This window comes from Hyalella azteca, unplaced genomic scaffold (assembly GCF_000764305.2).
Source record: "Hyalella azteca isolate HAZT.00-mixed unplaced genomic scaffold, Hazt_2.0.2 contig14886, whole genome shotgun sequence".
Taxonomy (NCBI): Eukaryota; Metazoa; Arthropoda; class Malacostraca; order Amphipoda; family Hyalellidae; genus Hyalella; species Hyalella azteca.
Window position 1 is genome coordinate 161,980 of NW_025944755.1, and position 14,264 is coordinate 176,243.

At 36.2% G+C, this 14,264-nt stretch overlaps 2 protein-coding genes across 2 annotated transcripts in view; one reads left to right on the forward strand and one right to left on the reverse strand.

The window, feature by feature from the left end:
* The window catches only part of LOC108680911 (protein YIPF1), a 10,689-nt gene extending 7,500 nt beyond the window's left edge, over positions 1-3,189 (forward strand). The window contains exons 6-7 of the mRNA XM_018169843.2: positions 661-1,043; positions 1,506-3,189. Coding sequence (XP_018025332.1) covers positions 661-1,043; positions 1,506-2,132 — 1,010 coding nt within the window. The 3' untranslated portion in view covers positions 2,133-3,189. The remainder of the gene's footprint in view (positions 1-660; positions 1,044-1,505) is intronic.
* On the reverse strand, positions 2,995-13,511 carry LOC108680912 (V-type proton ATPase subunit D). The gene is made up of 5 exons (XM_018169844.2): positions 13,402-13,511; positions 6,840-6,957; positions 6,325-6,475; positions 5,744-5,959; positions 2,995-3,939 (listed from the first exon to the last, which is right to left on the reverse strand). Exons 1-5 carry the CDS (start codon positions 13,437-13,439, stop codon positions 3,713-3,715), a joined length of 750 nt encoding a protein of 249 aa, XP_018025333.1. The 5' UTR covers positions 13,440-13,511; the 3' UTR covers positions 2,995-3,712.
* Between the last annotated feature and the right edge of the window lie 753 nt (positions 13,512-14,264).

Genomic DNA, 14,264 nt, shown 5'->3' on the forward strand with positions numbered 1-14,264 from the left:
CAACAACATATCCGACTGTTTCTCTGTAATTCATTCTTTTTCTGAAGTATTAGACCTTAGAATAGCGGAGGCAATAGCTATTAGACAAAATAATCCGTTCATCAATGTAAAATACCAAGAGATGTCAAATTTCCTCAATTTGTATAGATAAAATCTGATCTGATATTTACTGTATTCTTATCTGAATTTATATTCTTTCCAGATTATCATCTTATTTACTCTGATGATGGCTAAAGTGTAGATAGCCGAAACGTTAGAATATATGGATTTTTATTTCAGAACTGCGATCGTGTCTTTTTTATCCAGAATCATTATTCGACGCCTAAGTGTAATTGAAAAGGAAGTTTTTAGAAAACTTGAAAAACTGTTGAAACTCTCTATAAAAATAAAGTCCGATTTATTATTTCTAACGGAAAAGAGATATTTATTTGAAAAGAAATTTTTTCACTGATGAAAAACGGTATGCCTCATATGCCTTTATTTCCTATAGATCCTCAATTACCTCGTCACAAATGCCCATTTGATCCTCCTGGCCCTCAAATGCCATTTTTCCCAAAGGAATTTAAAGTTTTTCAATGGGAAAATGCCATATACTACTTCGAACTTGAATTTAATTACAAGAAATCTAATGTCTTTCAATGGCATTTTTTGGCGTGCCAGTCTCGCTAGCGGCGTGCCTGGTATTCTCGTACGGCTGGCTGGTGCCTCTGCTCATCTGGTGCGGGCTGCGCTACAAGTCGCCTCAACCTCCCCTGTCTCTGCTGCACCTCATCTGCCTCTACGGCTACTCTCTGGCCGTTCTCGTACCCGTGTGTATCGTGTGGTCCGTGCCCGTGGTGTGGTTGCGTTGGTGTGTGGGTATTGTGGCCGTCGTGCTGAGTGGACTGGTGCTGTGCAAGGCTGTGTATGAGGGACTCAGAGGCACTGCTGTCATCGTCGACGATGAAGATACTGAAGAGGTCAGCGTCGTGGCCAAGAAGATCGCCATCGTCATTGTTGTTGTCGTGGCTGTGCTGCACGTAGCTATCGCCGGCGCTTTCATGGTCAGTAGAAGTTTTTAATTTAGATTCTGTTGTAGATGTTCTTGATTTAAATTCTATTGTAGAAGTTTTTCATTTGAATTCTGCTGTAGAAGTTCTTGGTTCCAAATTCTGTTGCAGAAATTCTTGATTTAATTTACGTTGTAAAATTTCTTGGTTTAAATTCTGCTGTAGAAGTTCTTGACACAAAGTCTGTTTACTTCTGGAAGGCTCAACTTAGCTGACATGGTGAAAATTTTGGGTCTAACCTTATAAATGATTTTAATGAAAAATCATGCATGTCCAAGTATGTTATATTTTAAATTTATTTCGTCAAGTTTTAATTTTCTGACAATCCGTATAAATGATGACTTCATTTTCCATTTTCTAGCGCTGCAATTTTTTTCTTATGTATGCTATTGCACATCTCATGATTTAGTTTTGCTATGAAATCAACGGAAACCTTAGATAATCTGTTCCCCTCAGATGTACTTCTTCAGCGAGCCTGGTGGTCTGCCTCCTGCTGCACCTGCTGTCCCTACTCTCGCTGAAAAGTCTCCGGCCGACAATGTTCTCCCCGCTGGTGTTCCTGCTGATAAATCTTCGGCTCCTGCTGATAAAGTGCCGGCTTTTGTTGATAAAGTGCCGGCTTCTGTTGATAAAATTCCGGCTTCTGTTGATAACAACGCCAAGCGAGCTCTGTCGCCTCCTGAATCTGCTTCATTATTGTTGGAACGACAGCCCAAAAACAGAAACGATGTTAATGCCTTGGATGAGAACACCGCTCCTGGGGTTTCAAAATCCGCACCGGATGTGAAATCCCAGCCTGACATCGCGCCTCTTAAACCCGCTGCCGTGCCTGACGAATCGTTGCCAGGAAGCGTGGCCGGTATGAGTGGTGCCGGTGCAGGTGACGTGCAAAAAATTAACACTCCTGTAGCTGCTCGTGTCAGTTCTATGCCTGACAGAACTCCTGCTGCTGTGGCAGCTGGAAATGTCCTAAAATCTGATGTTGGTTCAGGGTCTCCTGGCTCTGGTACTGACATCAAAAAAGATGCCGCGCTATCGCAAGAAAAAGTTAAAGCCAACCGAAGAAGACGATCAATTAATTAGCTATTATTTTTTTACTTCATTTGTTTATTTAAATTAAGTAGAAAATATTTGCGCCCGAGATTTTGTTGAGAAAGTGCTATACGGAAATATTCATTTGTTAATGAGTTATTATTTTTGAAACAGTTCATTGGTTGGTTCACTTTTGAAACAGTTCTTGGTTCACTTGGTGTCTGAACTCGAGTGTGGTCAATAAAAGTTGGTTACATTTATTATTTTTGCACATTTATATTGATGTTACGTAAATGCAATCGTTTATCTGAGTTGACATTTAGCGATTATTTGAAAAGCTAACAGATGACATTGTGGGCTAGCTTCTTCTTTCATCAGCTTGCTGTCCAGTGCTAGACTTGTGCTTCTAGTTATTGGAATTTAGTTTTCTGCTCTTCTTGGATACACGTGTGTGCTTTGATTGTGCTCATTCACGCTGCCTTTTCTATCCAGTTATGAGAAATGTTTTTTGTATCAGCTGTCCAAAGCGGTCTTAACGGGTCACGAAAGGATTGAATTTTTTGCCGGTAGATGTAATTTAATTCATTGAGACCCACTTAACACCTCGCTATTTAAGTGCAACTGTTATGTAATCTTCCATACACAGAAATAGATAAGGTATTCAATGTGAAGGAGTTCATGTTGCGTAATGCAACTTCCAATGCCGATATTTACCTGACGTTGAGTGTTGACTTACTAGCCGTCATGCATAAAAATATCAGTAAAAAAGTATAATTTTTCTCCATATACCATGTCCATAATGTGGGCAGATAATTTGTGCAACACGAGTCGGATGAATCTCTCCAACATTTCACAAGATTATGCGCAAGTACTATTATTACCACTAGGGAAATACTAGGAAAAATAAACGGCATGATACACTAGGGTATAATATCCATAAATCCAATATCCAACTTATTTACAATTGCTAACACGTGGAATAAATAATATCAATAAAGATTCATCCAACAAAATGACTCGCACCATCAACGAACCAAACTTTTCTATAAAATTGTTTCTATACGTCCTCAACATCCGGAAATATAATAATGGAAACTGAAAAATTCTAGTTATTACTTATTATTCTTCCTTACCTTACTTCAAGTTACTAATTTTGGAGCAAGACAAGCTAGGATTCTCGAGACATTGTTACAAACAGCACCACATACAACACGTGGAATGATCGTTAATATCAATCTTCGACGGTAACTTCACAGGCTAGAAACGCACAACACAAGTCGACTGAACCTGAAATTTTTTCTTGCGAGGGCGGAGCTATGAAATAAATATTCACGTTCGTACTCGATTTGATCAAATCATTTGAAGACTCGCACTATGTGTAACCTTTCATTCATCGGAAAAATGTATGTAGCTTCTCGCAAAAGAAAGATCATGAGGCTAGTACTTAAATTATCACAAGACAGTAAATTTTGTTGAAGAAAGTTCGATTAAATTTTTTAATACAGCACTTCTTACAATAAGAAACGACTATATTGCTTGTTTAATGAACGAAAGCGCAAAAAAGGAGACTCTGATGCCGTGACTAGCCTGGGAAGAATGCGAACGAGCAACACAGAATCAAAGAACGCTATTTAGAACAGTATATCATCGTCATCGTTGTCATCAATGAGATTTGGTACCTCTTCTTGCTCCCTTAGCAAACCTTCAGCTTTAGCTTCGGCAGCGGCCTTTTCCTTACGGTCACGGACCACCTTCTTTTTTGCTTGGATCTTCTTAAGCCTGTAGAACTCTTCTCGCTCCAGCTCGTCCAACTCTGAGATGATGTATTTCAGAGTGCGCTCGTATCGAGGGATAATTACTGCAGAAGAAGTGCGTGTTACTGAAGTCTCAGCCTCCAAATAATATCAGGAGACTGGGAGGCTATTTGACAATATGCACATGTACAGTGGCTCGCAAAAGTATTGGGTTCATTGCAATTTTCTTCATATCTCAAGTTAAAGTGCGAGATTTTTTATAATATTTGGTCAGTATATTGCTTATGGTGCTAGAAACATTATATAGAAAGGACATTGAAAAGTATGCATTGTTTAGTTTTTATTCAACAAATAGAAAAATTAACCCACGCTTAAGTATTGGTACATGTTCGAAAATAAACTAAAATAACTTTTTCGAACTAGGTACTAAAAATTCGCTTTTCACTTCAAATGTTCCACTAACCTCATAACATTATCTAATTAGGTAATCAGAGCAGTTTGCTATTGTTTACGAGATTTTGTGTTCTGGTGAAGATATTATTCAGCTTCATCTTTAAAATCCAATTTTAAATGGCTAAAACTCGAGAGTTGGCGACAGATTTGCATCAAAAGATCATAGATTGTCACAAGAAACGTAAGAGGTATAGAATAATATCCAAGGAGCCTGATCTATCATTGAGTACATATGAAAATAGCATCAGGAAACAATCGTCCTTACGATATCATCCGAGCATGCTGTTGCTAACCTTCCAAGACTCGGTCGTCCAAGGAAACTAACGGACGGTAATGCAAGGTGGATCAACAGAAAGGTACAGAAGAACCCGTTCGTTACTCGTGGTGAAATTAGAAGCGACCTGGATGAATCTTGGATTGATGTAGAAAAGGACACAATCAGCAGAGCTCTAAATCATATTGGTCCTATGTCAAGGTTCGATCAAATTCCTTTTGAAAGTTCGATTTTTCTTTCGTCCGACCAGGATTTTGTCCGATTTTCGAGGAATCTTTCGTGAAGATCTTGCAATAGGACCAGTACGATTTAGAGTTCTGTTGACTGTGTCCTCTTCTACATCAATCCCAGATTCATCCAGGTCGCTTCTAATTTCACCACGAGTAACAAACGGGTTCTTCTGTACCTTTCTGTTGATCCACCTTGCATTACCGTCCGTTAGTTTCCTTGGACGACCGAGTCTTGGAAGGTTAGCAACAGCATGCTCGGATGATATCGTAAGGACGATTGTTTCCTGATGCTATTTTCATATGTACTCAATGATAGATCAGGCTCCTTGGATGTTATTCGGAACCCCTTTCGTTTCTTGTGATCTTTTGAAGCTAATCTGTCGCCAACTCTCGAGTTTTAGCCATTTAAATTTAGATTTTAAAGATGAAGCTGAATAATATCTTCACCAGAACACAAAATCTCGTAAAAAATAGCAAACTGCTCTGATTGGAAAATTAGATAACGTTATGAGGTTAGTGGAACGTCTGAAGTGAAAAGCGAATTTTGAGTAGTTAAAAAAAGTTATTTTTGTTCATTTTTGAACATGTATCCAACACTTTTGCACGAGTTAATTTTTCTATTTGTTGAATAAAATCTAAACAATGCATACTTTTCGATATCCTTTCTATATAATGTTTCTAGCACTATTAGCAATATACTGACCAAATATTATAAAAAAAATCCCACACTTCAACTTGAGATATGAAGAAAATTGCAATGTATCCAATACTTTTGCGAGCCACTGTATATTCAAGACTACAATATAAATACAACAATATATAGTAATTGAGATTGACAGTGAATGCCAGAATAAAGAAAAATTCAAGAAAAAGCATTACTCTCTCTTTAACCTGTTGGTCGCAACATTAGACACACAAAAAAGTAAAGCATATTTGCATTTAAACACTAACCATGTTCAATGGCATTGACTCTCCTGTTTGTCATTTTGACAACGATGTCCAAGGTAATGAAGGAAGCTTGGAGGCCGGCCAGTTCAATGAGGAGCTCAATGGCCTTCTTGAAGCTTGCCTTAAGTTTTGCCATTTGTTGGCCACCCCTAGACAATCCAGTCAGCTCATAATTGTCAACGCCGTCTTCGAAACTTTCGAACACCGGCAATTTAGTACCTGAACACAGAAATTTTGGAAACTTTTTAATGAACATTCGAAGTGGATTGTAGCAGCCTACAGAATTGAAGCCATGGAATTTGTGCAGCTTTACGTACTTAGGTGATAAAATACCATATGCTGCACCAGATCAAAGAAAGATACCATTACAGTAATTACCTAAATGATAGTGCTCTATTAACTCACATATCAGACACAGTCAAAAACATGATTAGAATGGAAGCAATTGACAAAACTTAAGATTTTCATTTATGTACGTGTATATACAAACGTTTTCTAAAGCAATAAGTAAAGTATTCAATCAATCGAAAAGGGTTAAGTGCTGCTAAGTGACAAATAGTTCAAAACAAAGAATAAAGTTTAACCTGCAACATTGTCCATTTTGCTTCTGACTTTAAGACGAGCATGTGTCACATTCTGAAGGACGCTTTGATTGAAATCCCCGCCAGATGCAAACTTAGCTTCGGCTAAGGAAAAGGCAGCGTCTTTCATCAAGTCGCCCATCAGAGTTTTGGACTGTTGAAAAACAAATTATTAGCACATTTTGGAAGGGTAAAACTCAAATGCTGCATGCCTAACCAGCTATCATTATCTAGGTGAAAAATTAGAAACATTTATTCCTACACTTATTGATAGTGACTAGTGAGTAATGAAAATTAATTGGAATTAATATATGAAAATGATATATAGGTATTAATCAGAAACATTTGATACTCTTTGATTAAAGATTTAAATTTGTGTAGCTCAAACAATGTTTGCTCCACTTTACAACAAATCATCAAACATGTATTAATGAATCAGAGATATTACAAATTTTGCAGCCTGACAAACAATAGTTATGTAATATAACAGGTATTAAGACCACAATCTCAACACTAACCTCAATAAGTTTAGCAAGAATTTGCCTCAAGCGCATTTGCAAAGCTTCAGCTTTCTTCTTGAGGAGAGAGTGGCCTTTGACTGCACCCGCAAGGCGAGCCTTGATCTGTGTCTGGGCTCTGCAAAGAAGAAATCTTGATAGACCTCAAAATATTTTTTATGAGTATATATACATGATGTTAGTAACAGTCAGTCTTGAAAATAAATTGATTAGCTTATATCTTTCTTTACAAATTAGACTAAGATTTTTTTCAGTCTTTTCCAGAATTTCCTCTAAATAATGAAGCTTCCAAGTGCAAAAAAATTATTTAATTCATGCAATGTAATCTAATATACTTGAACTGCAATTTCTATACTTGAATGCCATACCATATATCATCAACTAATAACACAAAAACACTTTTATTCCTATTAACAATAATAATCAAAATGTAAATTTCAGAAGAGAAAGGATTGGAGTTTTCCTACTAGTTACTGAAATCCCAAAAGTGACAAATTTCCAATACATTTCTAATATCATGGCCAGATTGTGCACTCTTATAAGTTATAAACATTCAGAAGGGAGGTACCTAATTCACCACGAGGCAGAAAAGCTCTATTTGAAGCTTGAATGGTATACATTCCAGCAATTTCTATGCCGTATAACACATAATATTCTTCTACAAACAGATAAAAAGCTACCGTCAACCGGGGCTACTCGGGACAAGCTGGGCTACTTGGGACAGGCCACCGACACGGCGTAAAACTGTTGTAGTAGCGAAACTAATTGGAATATTGCAAAACTAAAAATAGTGGCGTAAACGTCAACATTTTTCTTATCTATGTAGTATAAAGAAAGTCGAAAAATACTACCTTTACTTGCTTTGAAAAATTCCTGAAAAAAATGGTGAAAAACTATATTTTGTAAAGTTACAACTGCTAAGGTATGTAGCAAAAAAATATTCGCCGTATTAAAAAATTTTTACTTACGTAAAAGTTGCACCCAGGTGTCGGCTTGAAAGCGTAATTGACAGAATTTGCCTATCTCATTCCAAAAAGAAATGGCAGTCATTTTCGCACGGCGGGGCTACTCAGGACACCCCCCGGGGCTATTCGGGACACCCCAAAAAACACATTTACGGTAGAACCTCAGTTGGCAAAGGCTCCAATTATGAAAAAAATTAATTAAAAACAAAGAATATTGATCACATTTTCCTTGCTCAGCAAAAAAATTTCACTTGTTGAAAAATTAGCGCATCATTGGTCATCACAAAATTGTACATCGCATGTCATGTATAGAATTGTGCACCAGGCATCATAGAATGAAAAGTAATTGACCTAAACTATGATTTATTTCTCCAAAAGATACGTTGGTTGTCACTGAAACATTCCTTTCTGTTTCAGGTATGTTTTTCATGATATTTTTTACCATAGTAAATTCACTTAACCCAATTAAAATGATGTGAAATTACGAGCCGTCCTGTAAGCCTACAGATACAAAAAAATGCTATAAGGCTGCTGATATGAAGCTTGCAGTGGACAAGGTTGTTGTAAATGCTCAATGGCATGTTCATGGATACGGTAATTTAACTAATTTTGCATCAATAATATGATAATTGCACATCAATAATACGGTAATTAATGTGTATGGCAATATCATATCAATAAAGGAAAAACAAGTAAAAATCACAGAAAATGTCATTTATTCTACATCTACATCATCTACAATGAAAGAGGAGGACTTCAGAGTACTGCTAGTAATGGATGAGTACGCTCTGCATGCTTCAAATGTTTTGAAATGAAGTTTTATTCCCATTGTCCCGAGTAGCCCGGACCGATGGGGCTACTCGACAGGGCTACTCGGGACTATCTTCATTTTGCATCTGGCACCTTACGAATAGCATATGGAATTTTTTTGACAAAGCCATTCGATAGCCCTCGCAAAGAGCTATAAAATGAGCCTAAATTTGTTTATGAAATGTTTCATCGTAAGAAGTTATTAACAGTTATTAACAAAAAAAAAGATCAAATCTGTCCCGAGTAGCCCCGGTTCACAGTATTTTCAGTCAAGTTTATTTTTAGTCAAAATTTGCTTGAAGTGAAAATAACTTTCTAAAAGAATAAGGTGATAACTGAAAATGAATGAATAATATTAATGCTTCCTCAACCTTTGGAGGAAAAAGATACATATGAATAATAAATTAATGATGAGAGTTCTCAGTGATTAAAATGCAAATATACAGTTACAAAAGTAGTTTGCAATCAGATTTTATTATATTTTGAGATTAACAGTAAAAAAACTATGACAAGAAGTTGATCTTATAAGATTATTACTTAATTACCTGAATCAAATTCAAAAAGCCAATATAATTAAAGTGATAAATTATACAACTTTATTTTTAAGCCAAGACTTCATTTAAGAAACTATGTGTTTCATACAAAAATTTCAAATTTCCAATTAAATTGAGCAAGAAGCATTTCACTTCAGTTTTGAGTCATCTGTCAGTTCAAGATGCAATGATGTATTCTTTTAGATTTTAATGTTGTTACAATGGAATTATATATGACTGAAAGTAAGATGCCTGACAGGCTGACACTGCAATAGCAATTACCATCAATCTGTAGAGGAATATATCTACCCTTTGAGCTACAAATAGAACTTTCTTGCTATTTTCAGAGCCATGAGAGATAAGACATCTGCTAGATGTCAGTAGATGATTCATCTTGTATCTAGTCCACAATTGGAAAAAATGGGATATCAGACAAACTAATGCGTCTGTTAATGAACTCCACAGGATGATTAGGCTGCCAAAAATTGCCACTAATTCCGCAGGAAGCTCAAAATAAAAATTTAATTCTAATTGAACTCCGTCACATGATCTGGGGAAACAAAATCCGCAGAAATGTTTGAGCGGGAAGCAATGAGTGACTAGGTAATGTTTGATGAGAGCCAGACATGCAAACACAACAGCTACTAGACTAGATTGGGTATGACATTCATGCAGGTTGTTGAGCTTGAAAAAAAATTTTACGTGAATGCAACTAATGCGTGAATGACTGGCTGTGCTCACCATGGTAAAAATAGGGTAAAGGCGGTATATTCCGACACTTTAAGGACGCATCGAGAAATGAAAAACTATAAAAAAAACCGTATGCATTACGTAACTTCTGTTGCCTTCACATGACTCTCAAAACACTTCACTACGCGTCAGCAACGATGAAACGTCACAAAATGTTGCCATATTTATTAAAAAGCCTTTAGAATGGAAACCTACCAAATCCCTATATTCCGTCACTTTGTGTGGCAAATATGCGTCAGCAACAATGAAACGTCACAAAATGTTGCCATATTTATTAAAAAGCCTTTAGAATGGAAACCTACCAAATCCCTATATTCCGTCACTGTGTGGCAATATTTGACACGTGGTGAGTTGTATTGCGTCAGCGCTTCGAATTTAACTGCCGACATCCACGTGTTCGAATTCCGTTTGCTGTGTGAGCTGTATTGGGATACAACACGGCTTTGAATTAGAACACTAACGAATATTGAACATTACTTAATTACGTTTGAATTAACAGCTATTAGGCCTTTAATTAAGCAAATTTCAATTTTTGTACAAAGCTTGGAACCATCTGTGTGTGTCCAATTCAAGTTGTGTCGGAATTAGTTTTCATGTGTCTAAATCCATTTCTCAACTTAATCATCTATTAATTTATTTACGACTTGAAATCAGCGAATACAAGTATACTTAAAGGATTCCTAATATATTCACAGACGTATTTAAAAGTCTCAAACCATAATATTCTTTCTATACAAACAGTTATTCACTATTTGGTAGAGCCATGTCAACTGTCAAATTTGACACATTTTTCAATGATCTCACCATGTGGCATGCATTGTCTCTCTTTGAATCTCAATATTTTCCCACTAGATGGCCAAGACCTAGTGTTTTTGCAGTATTTCAACACGCAAATGTATGACGTCACCATTTCAACCATCAGTGAATGCATGGAACTAAAACAAAGCTTAATATAAAGGAAAAGCTGGAGAGGTGACAGAATTACCTACGATGTCGGAATATACCGCGTTTACCCTACTAATTGGCAACTTCACACTAAAACTTAAATCTACCAAGTGACAAGTGTGTGGTTGCCTTTATTTACTACTGTTCGTGTGGCTGCGTGATATAACTGATATTTTCACAATTTTGAAGCAACACTGAGTTTTCAAAGTGTTTCATAATAAACTAAGTTTTGTTCTAAATAAATTGATTACGTTGGCTCTGACGTGCTTTTTCTGGCAATTTTTATTTACAACATGTGCTATGCCTGGGTTACTTAAGTTAGCATTATTTTATTTTACAGTACAAATTTAAACAAATCATAAGAGGATCAATAAAATGTTGAATAATATTGCCAGTCCCTATTTTTCTTTGTATCTTGTATAAATGTATAATCTATTATGTGAAAGCATTGCCATCCATGTTTTAGAAGAAAGTGTAAACAGTTACTCCCATATGATCTCAGCGCAACAAAAGTTGTGAACTTGCTCCGAAACCTGTGTGAGCTTTGCATTGTATTGATTGTTGTCATGTTGTGCAACAACTTTTTTAGTTCTGTAAAAGTGATAAATTACATTTCAAGAGAATAACCAATTCCGTGGTTGAATATAGATATTCCTCCCAAATCCACACTCACCTGCCATAGGGTAACTGAACACATGTACAAAAATTAAGTATGTCTGTTGCCTGTTGGAGTAGTAAAATTTCCACTTGGGATTTAGTCATTAATAGAATTGCATGATTGAGCCTCAAGATTTCTAATAGGGTAAATGCGGTATATTCCAACATCGTGGGTAATTCCATCACCTCTCCAGCTTTTCCTTTATATTAGGCTTTTTTTTAGTTCCATGCGTTTGTTGATGGTTGAAATGGTGACGTCATACATTTGCCCGTCAAAATACTGCCAAAACACTATGTCTTGGCCATCTAGTAGGAAAATATTGAGATCCAAAGAGAGACAATGCATGCCACCTGGTGAGATCATCGAAAAATGTGAAAGTTGAGAAATGGATTTAGACACATGAAAACTAATTCCGACACAACTTGAATTGGACACACACAGATCGTTCCAAGCTTTGTACAAAAATTGAAATTTACTTAATTAAAGGCCTAATAGCTGTTAATTCAAACGTAATTAAGTAATGTTCAATATTCGTTAGTGTTCTAATTCAAAGCCGTGTTGTATCCCAATACAGCTCACACAGCAAACGGAATTCGAACACGTGGATGTCGGCAGTTAAATTCGAAGCGCTGACGCAATACAACTCACCACGTGTCAAATATTGCCACACAGTGACGGAATATAGGGATTTGGTAGGTTTCCATTCTAAAGGCTTTTTAATAAATATGGCAACATTTTGTGACGTTTCATTGTTGCTGACGCATAGTGCGGTATTTTGAGAGTCACGTGCATAGTGGCAAACCACAGCTTTTTTAGAATCAGTTCATTTTTAATTTCCTCATTTACCCAAGATTTAAACCAATTTCTTAAGTATGATGATGCTAGTATCCAGGATACTTTACTGGTCTACTTATAGGACTCAAAAATGAACTTGAGGGAGAGTCTAAAAAACTCTCATTTAAACCAATTTCTTAAGTATGATAATGCTGGTATCCAGGATACTTTACTGGTCTACTTATAGGACTCAAAAATGAACTTGAGGGAGAGTCTAAAAAACTCTCTGCTTTGCCACTATGGTCACGCGAAGCCAACAGAACTTACGTAACGCATACGTTTTTTTTATAGTTTTTCATTTCTCGATGCGTCCTTAATGTGTCGGAATATAGCGCGTTTCGGCGTTTACCCTATAACAAAAATTGGTCTCATTAGAGCCACAAATATACATACATAAGCAAGAAAAATTCGAATTTAGCCAACAATAAAACACAATTCAAAAGTCCCTTCACTTTTGAATCAGCTGTCAGCCTGTCAGTTCAGCACTGACATTTACATTGGCATATTCTTTGGAATTGTTTACATTACATAGGAAATAGGAATTATAGAACAAACTCTGAAAGCCAGCAGCCCAGCTGCCTGATTGGCCCTGAGCCCCTGATACTAGGCTGATAGAATTGCAATTACCATCAATGACCCATGTCCCACTCAGGCACCACGTAAACACTCAGCAAAGACTACAATTAGCTCACCGCCTGTCACTAAAAACCATGCAATACTGATCAGTGATCAGAAGTCGGAACTTTCAATAGCCACCTAGTCCTAATGTGTAATGACTACAAAAGTTTTGATTACGCTAGGTATAAAGATGTAGTTTAGTTTATAAATGGGTAGTTTCTATTGAAGGCCGGTGTGAGCCTGTGGTGACGATGTTATATCGGCCTTGACGGTACAAAATATATTTATCCATATTCCATACTCCATAGGAATGACACAAAAACATCGGGTAAAGTTTGGCAGGAGCTTGGTTGGTAATCAAGAAATTTTATATCATATTGTACTCTTTTAAGAATATGTTTATTAACCACAAATCCACAATATAAATAATATACATAAATAATCCTTACCCTCGTGAAGGAAATATGTTTATTTTATCCCCCGACATTGTCACTCGGGATTATTTATATGCCTACGAAATCTTTAACTTGCTCCGCTAACACAGTCGTGTCGACACCAACGGGAGTAGCTAAGTAAACAGGACTAGTGGAAAGTCAACAGAGAAACTTGTTAACTGTCTCATGATTGTATATATACTTATAGACCTATTATCACGAATTAATTATTCGAGAATACTCAGTATTATTGCTATTCTCATTAATGATGTTAAAAAGCATTAAAATGTGAGCATAAAGGTTTTCAGTTACGCAGACAAATGTGTCATTTCATTATTAAATTAATTGTAAAGTCAAATTTTTTGATAAATACTCTATCATCGTTTCAAAATGACAGCAAAAAATTTTTATTTGTGGAATCCTATGTTTTTGCAGAATTTATATAGTCAAATGAAAAACTTTTTAAGCACAAGTCAGCTGACTGTCAGAGTTCTTATTGATGCGCGTGACTTAGTCTTGAATAATTTAAAATAAAAATTCTTTGCAATTTTTGCTCAAATAATATTTAGAAATTATCCTTAGTCATATTTGATTCTTTGATGATTGCGATTTGATTTTTATAAGTTTCATATCAATCTATGCTTTATAGAAAATGTGAACGAAACCATCAGCAAATGTTGTCACAGAAAACACTTGTTCGATATTTTTGTATGAGTAACTAATAAATTTTTGCTGTAGCTTCTTAGGTGATTGACTCGAGATCGATTCATGATCATGACGATTGATTGTCAAGTGCATCGTGCACGTGGGAGAAACGGCAGCAAACTGTTCCAGACGTAATTCTGCTTTTACCCCAAATGATTGTACACTTAATTCAT

Coding starts and splice junctions, on each gene's coding strand:
- LOC108680912 (XM_018169844.2), bottom strand. CDS start 13,439: ATGTCGGGGGATAAAATAAACATATTTCCTTCACGAGG. Junction 6,958..13,401: donor AACATATTTCCTTCACGAGG/GTAAGGATTATT, acceptor TCTTCTTTGCAG/AGCCCAGACACAGATCAAGG. Junction 5,960..6,324: donor CAAAATGGACAATGTTGCAG/GTTAAACTTTAT, acceptor TTCTGTGTTCAG/GTACTAAATTGCCGGTGTTC.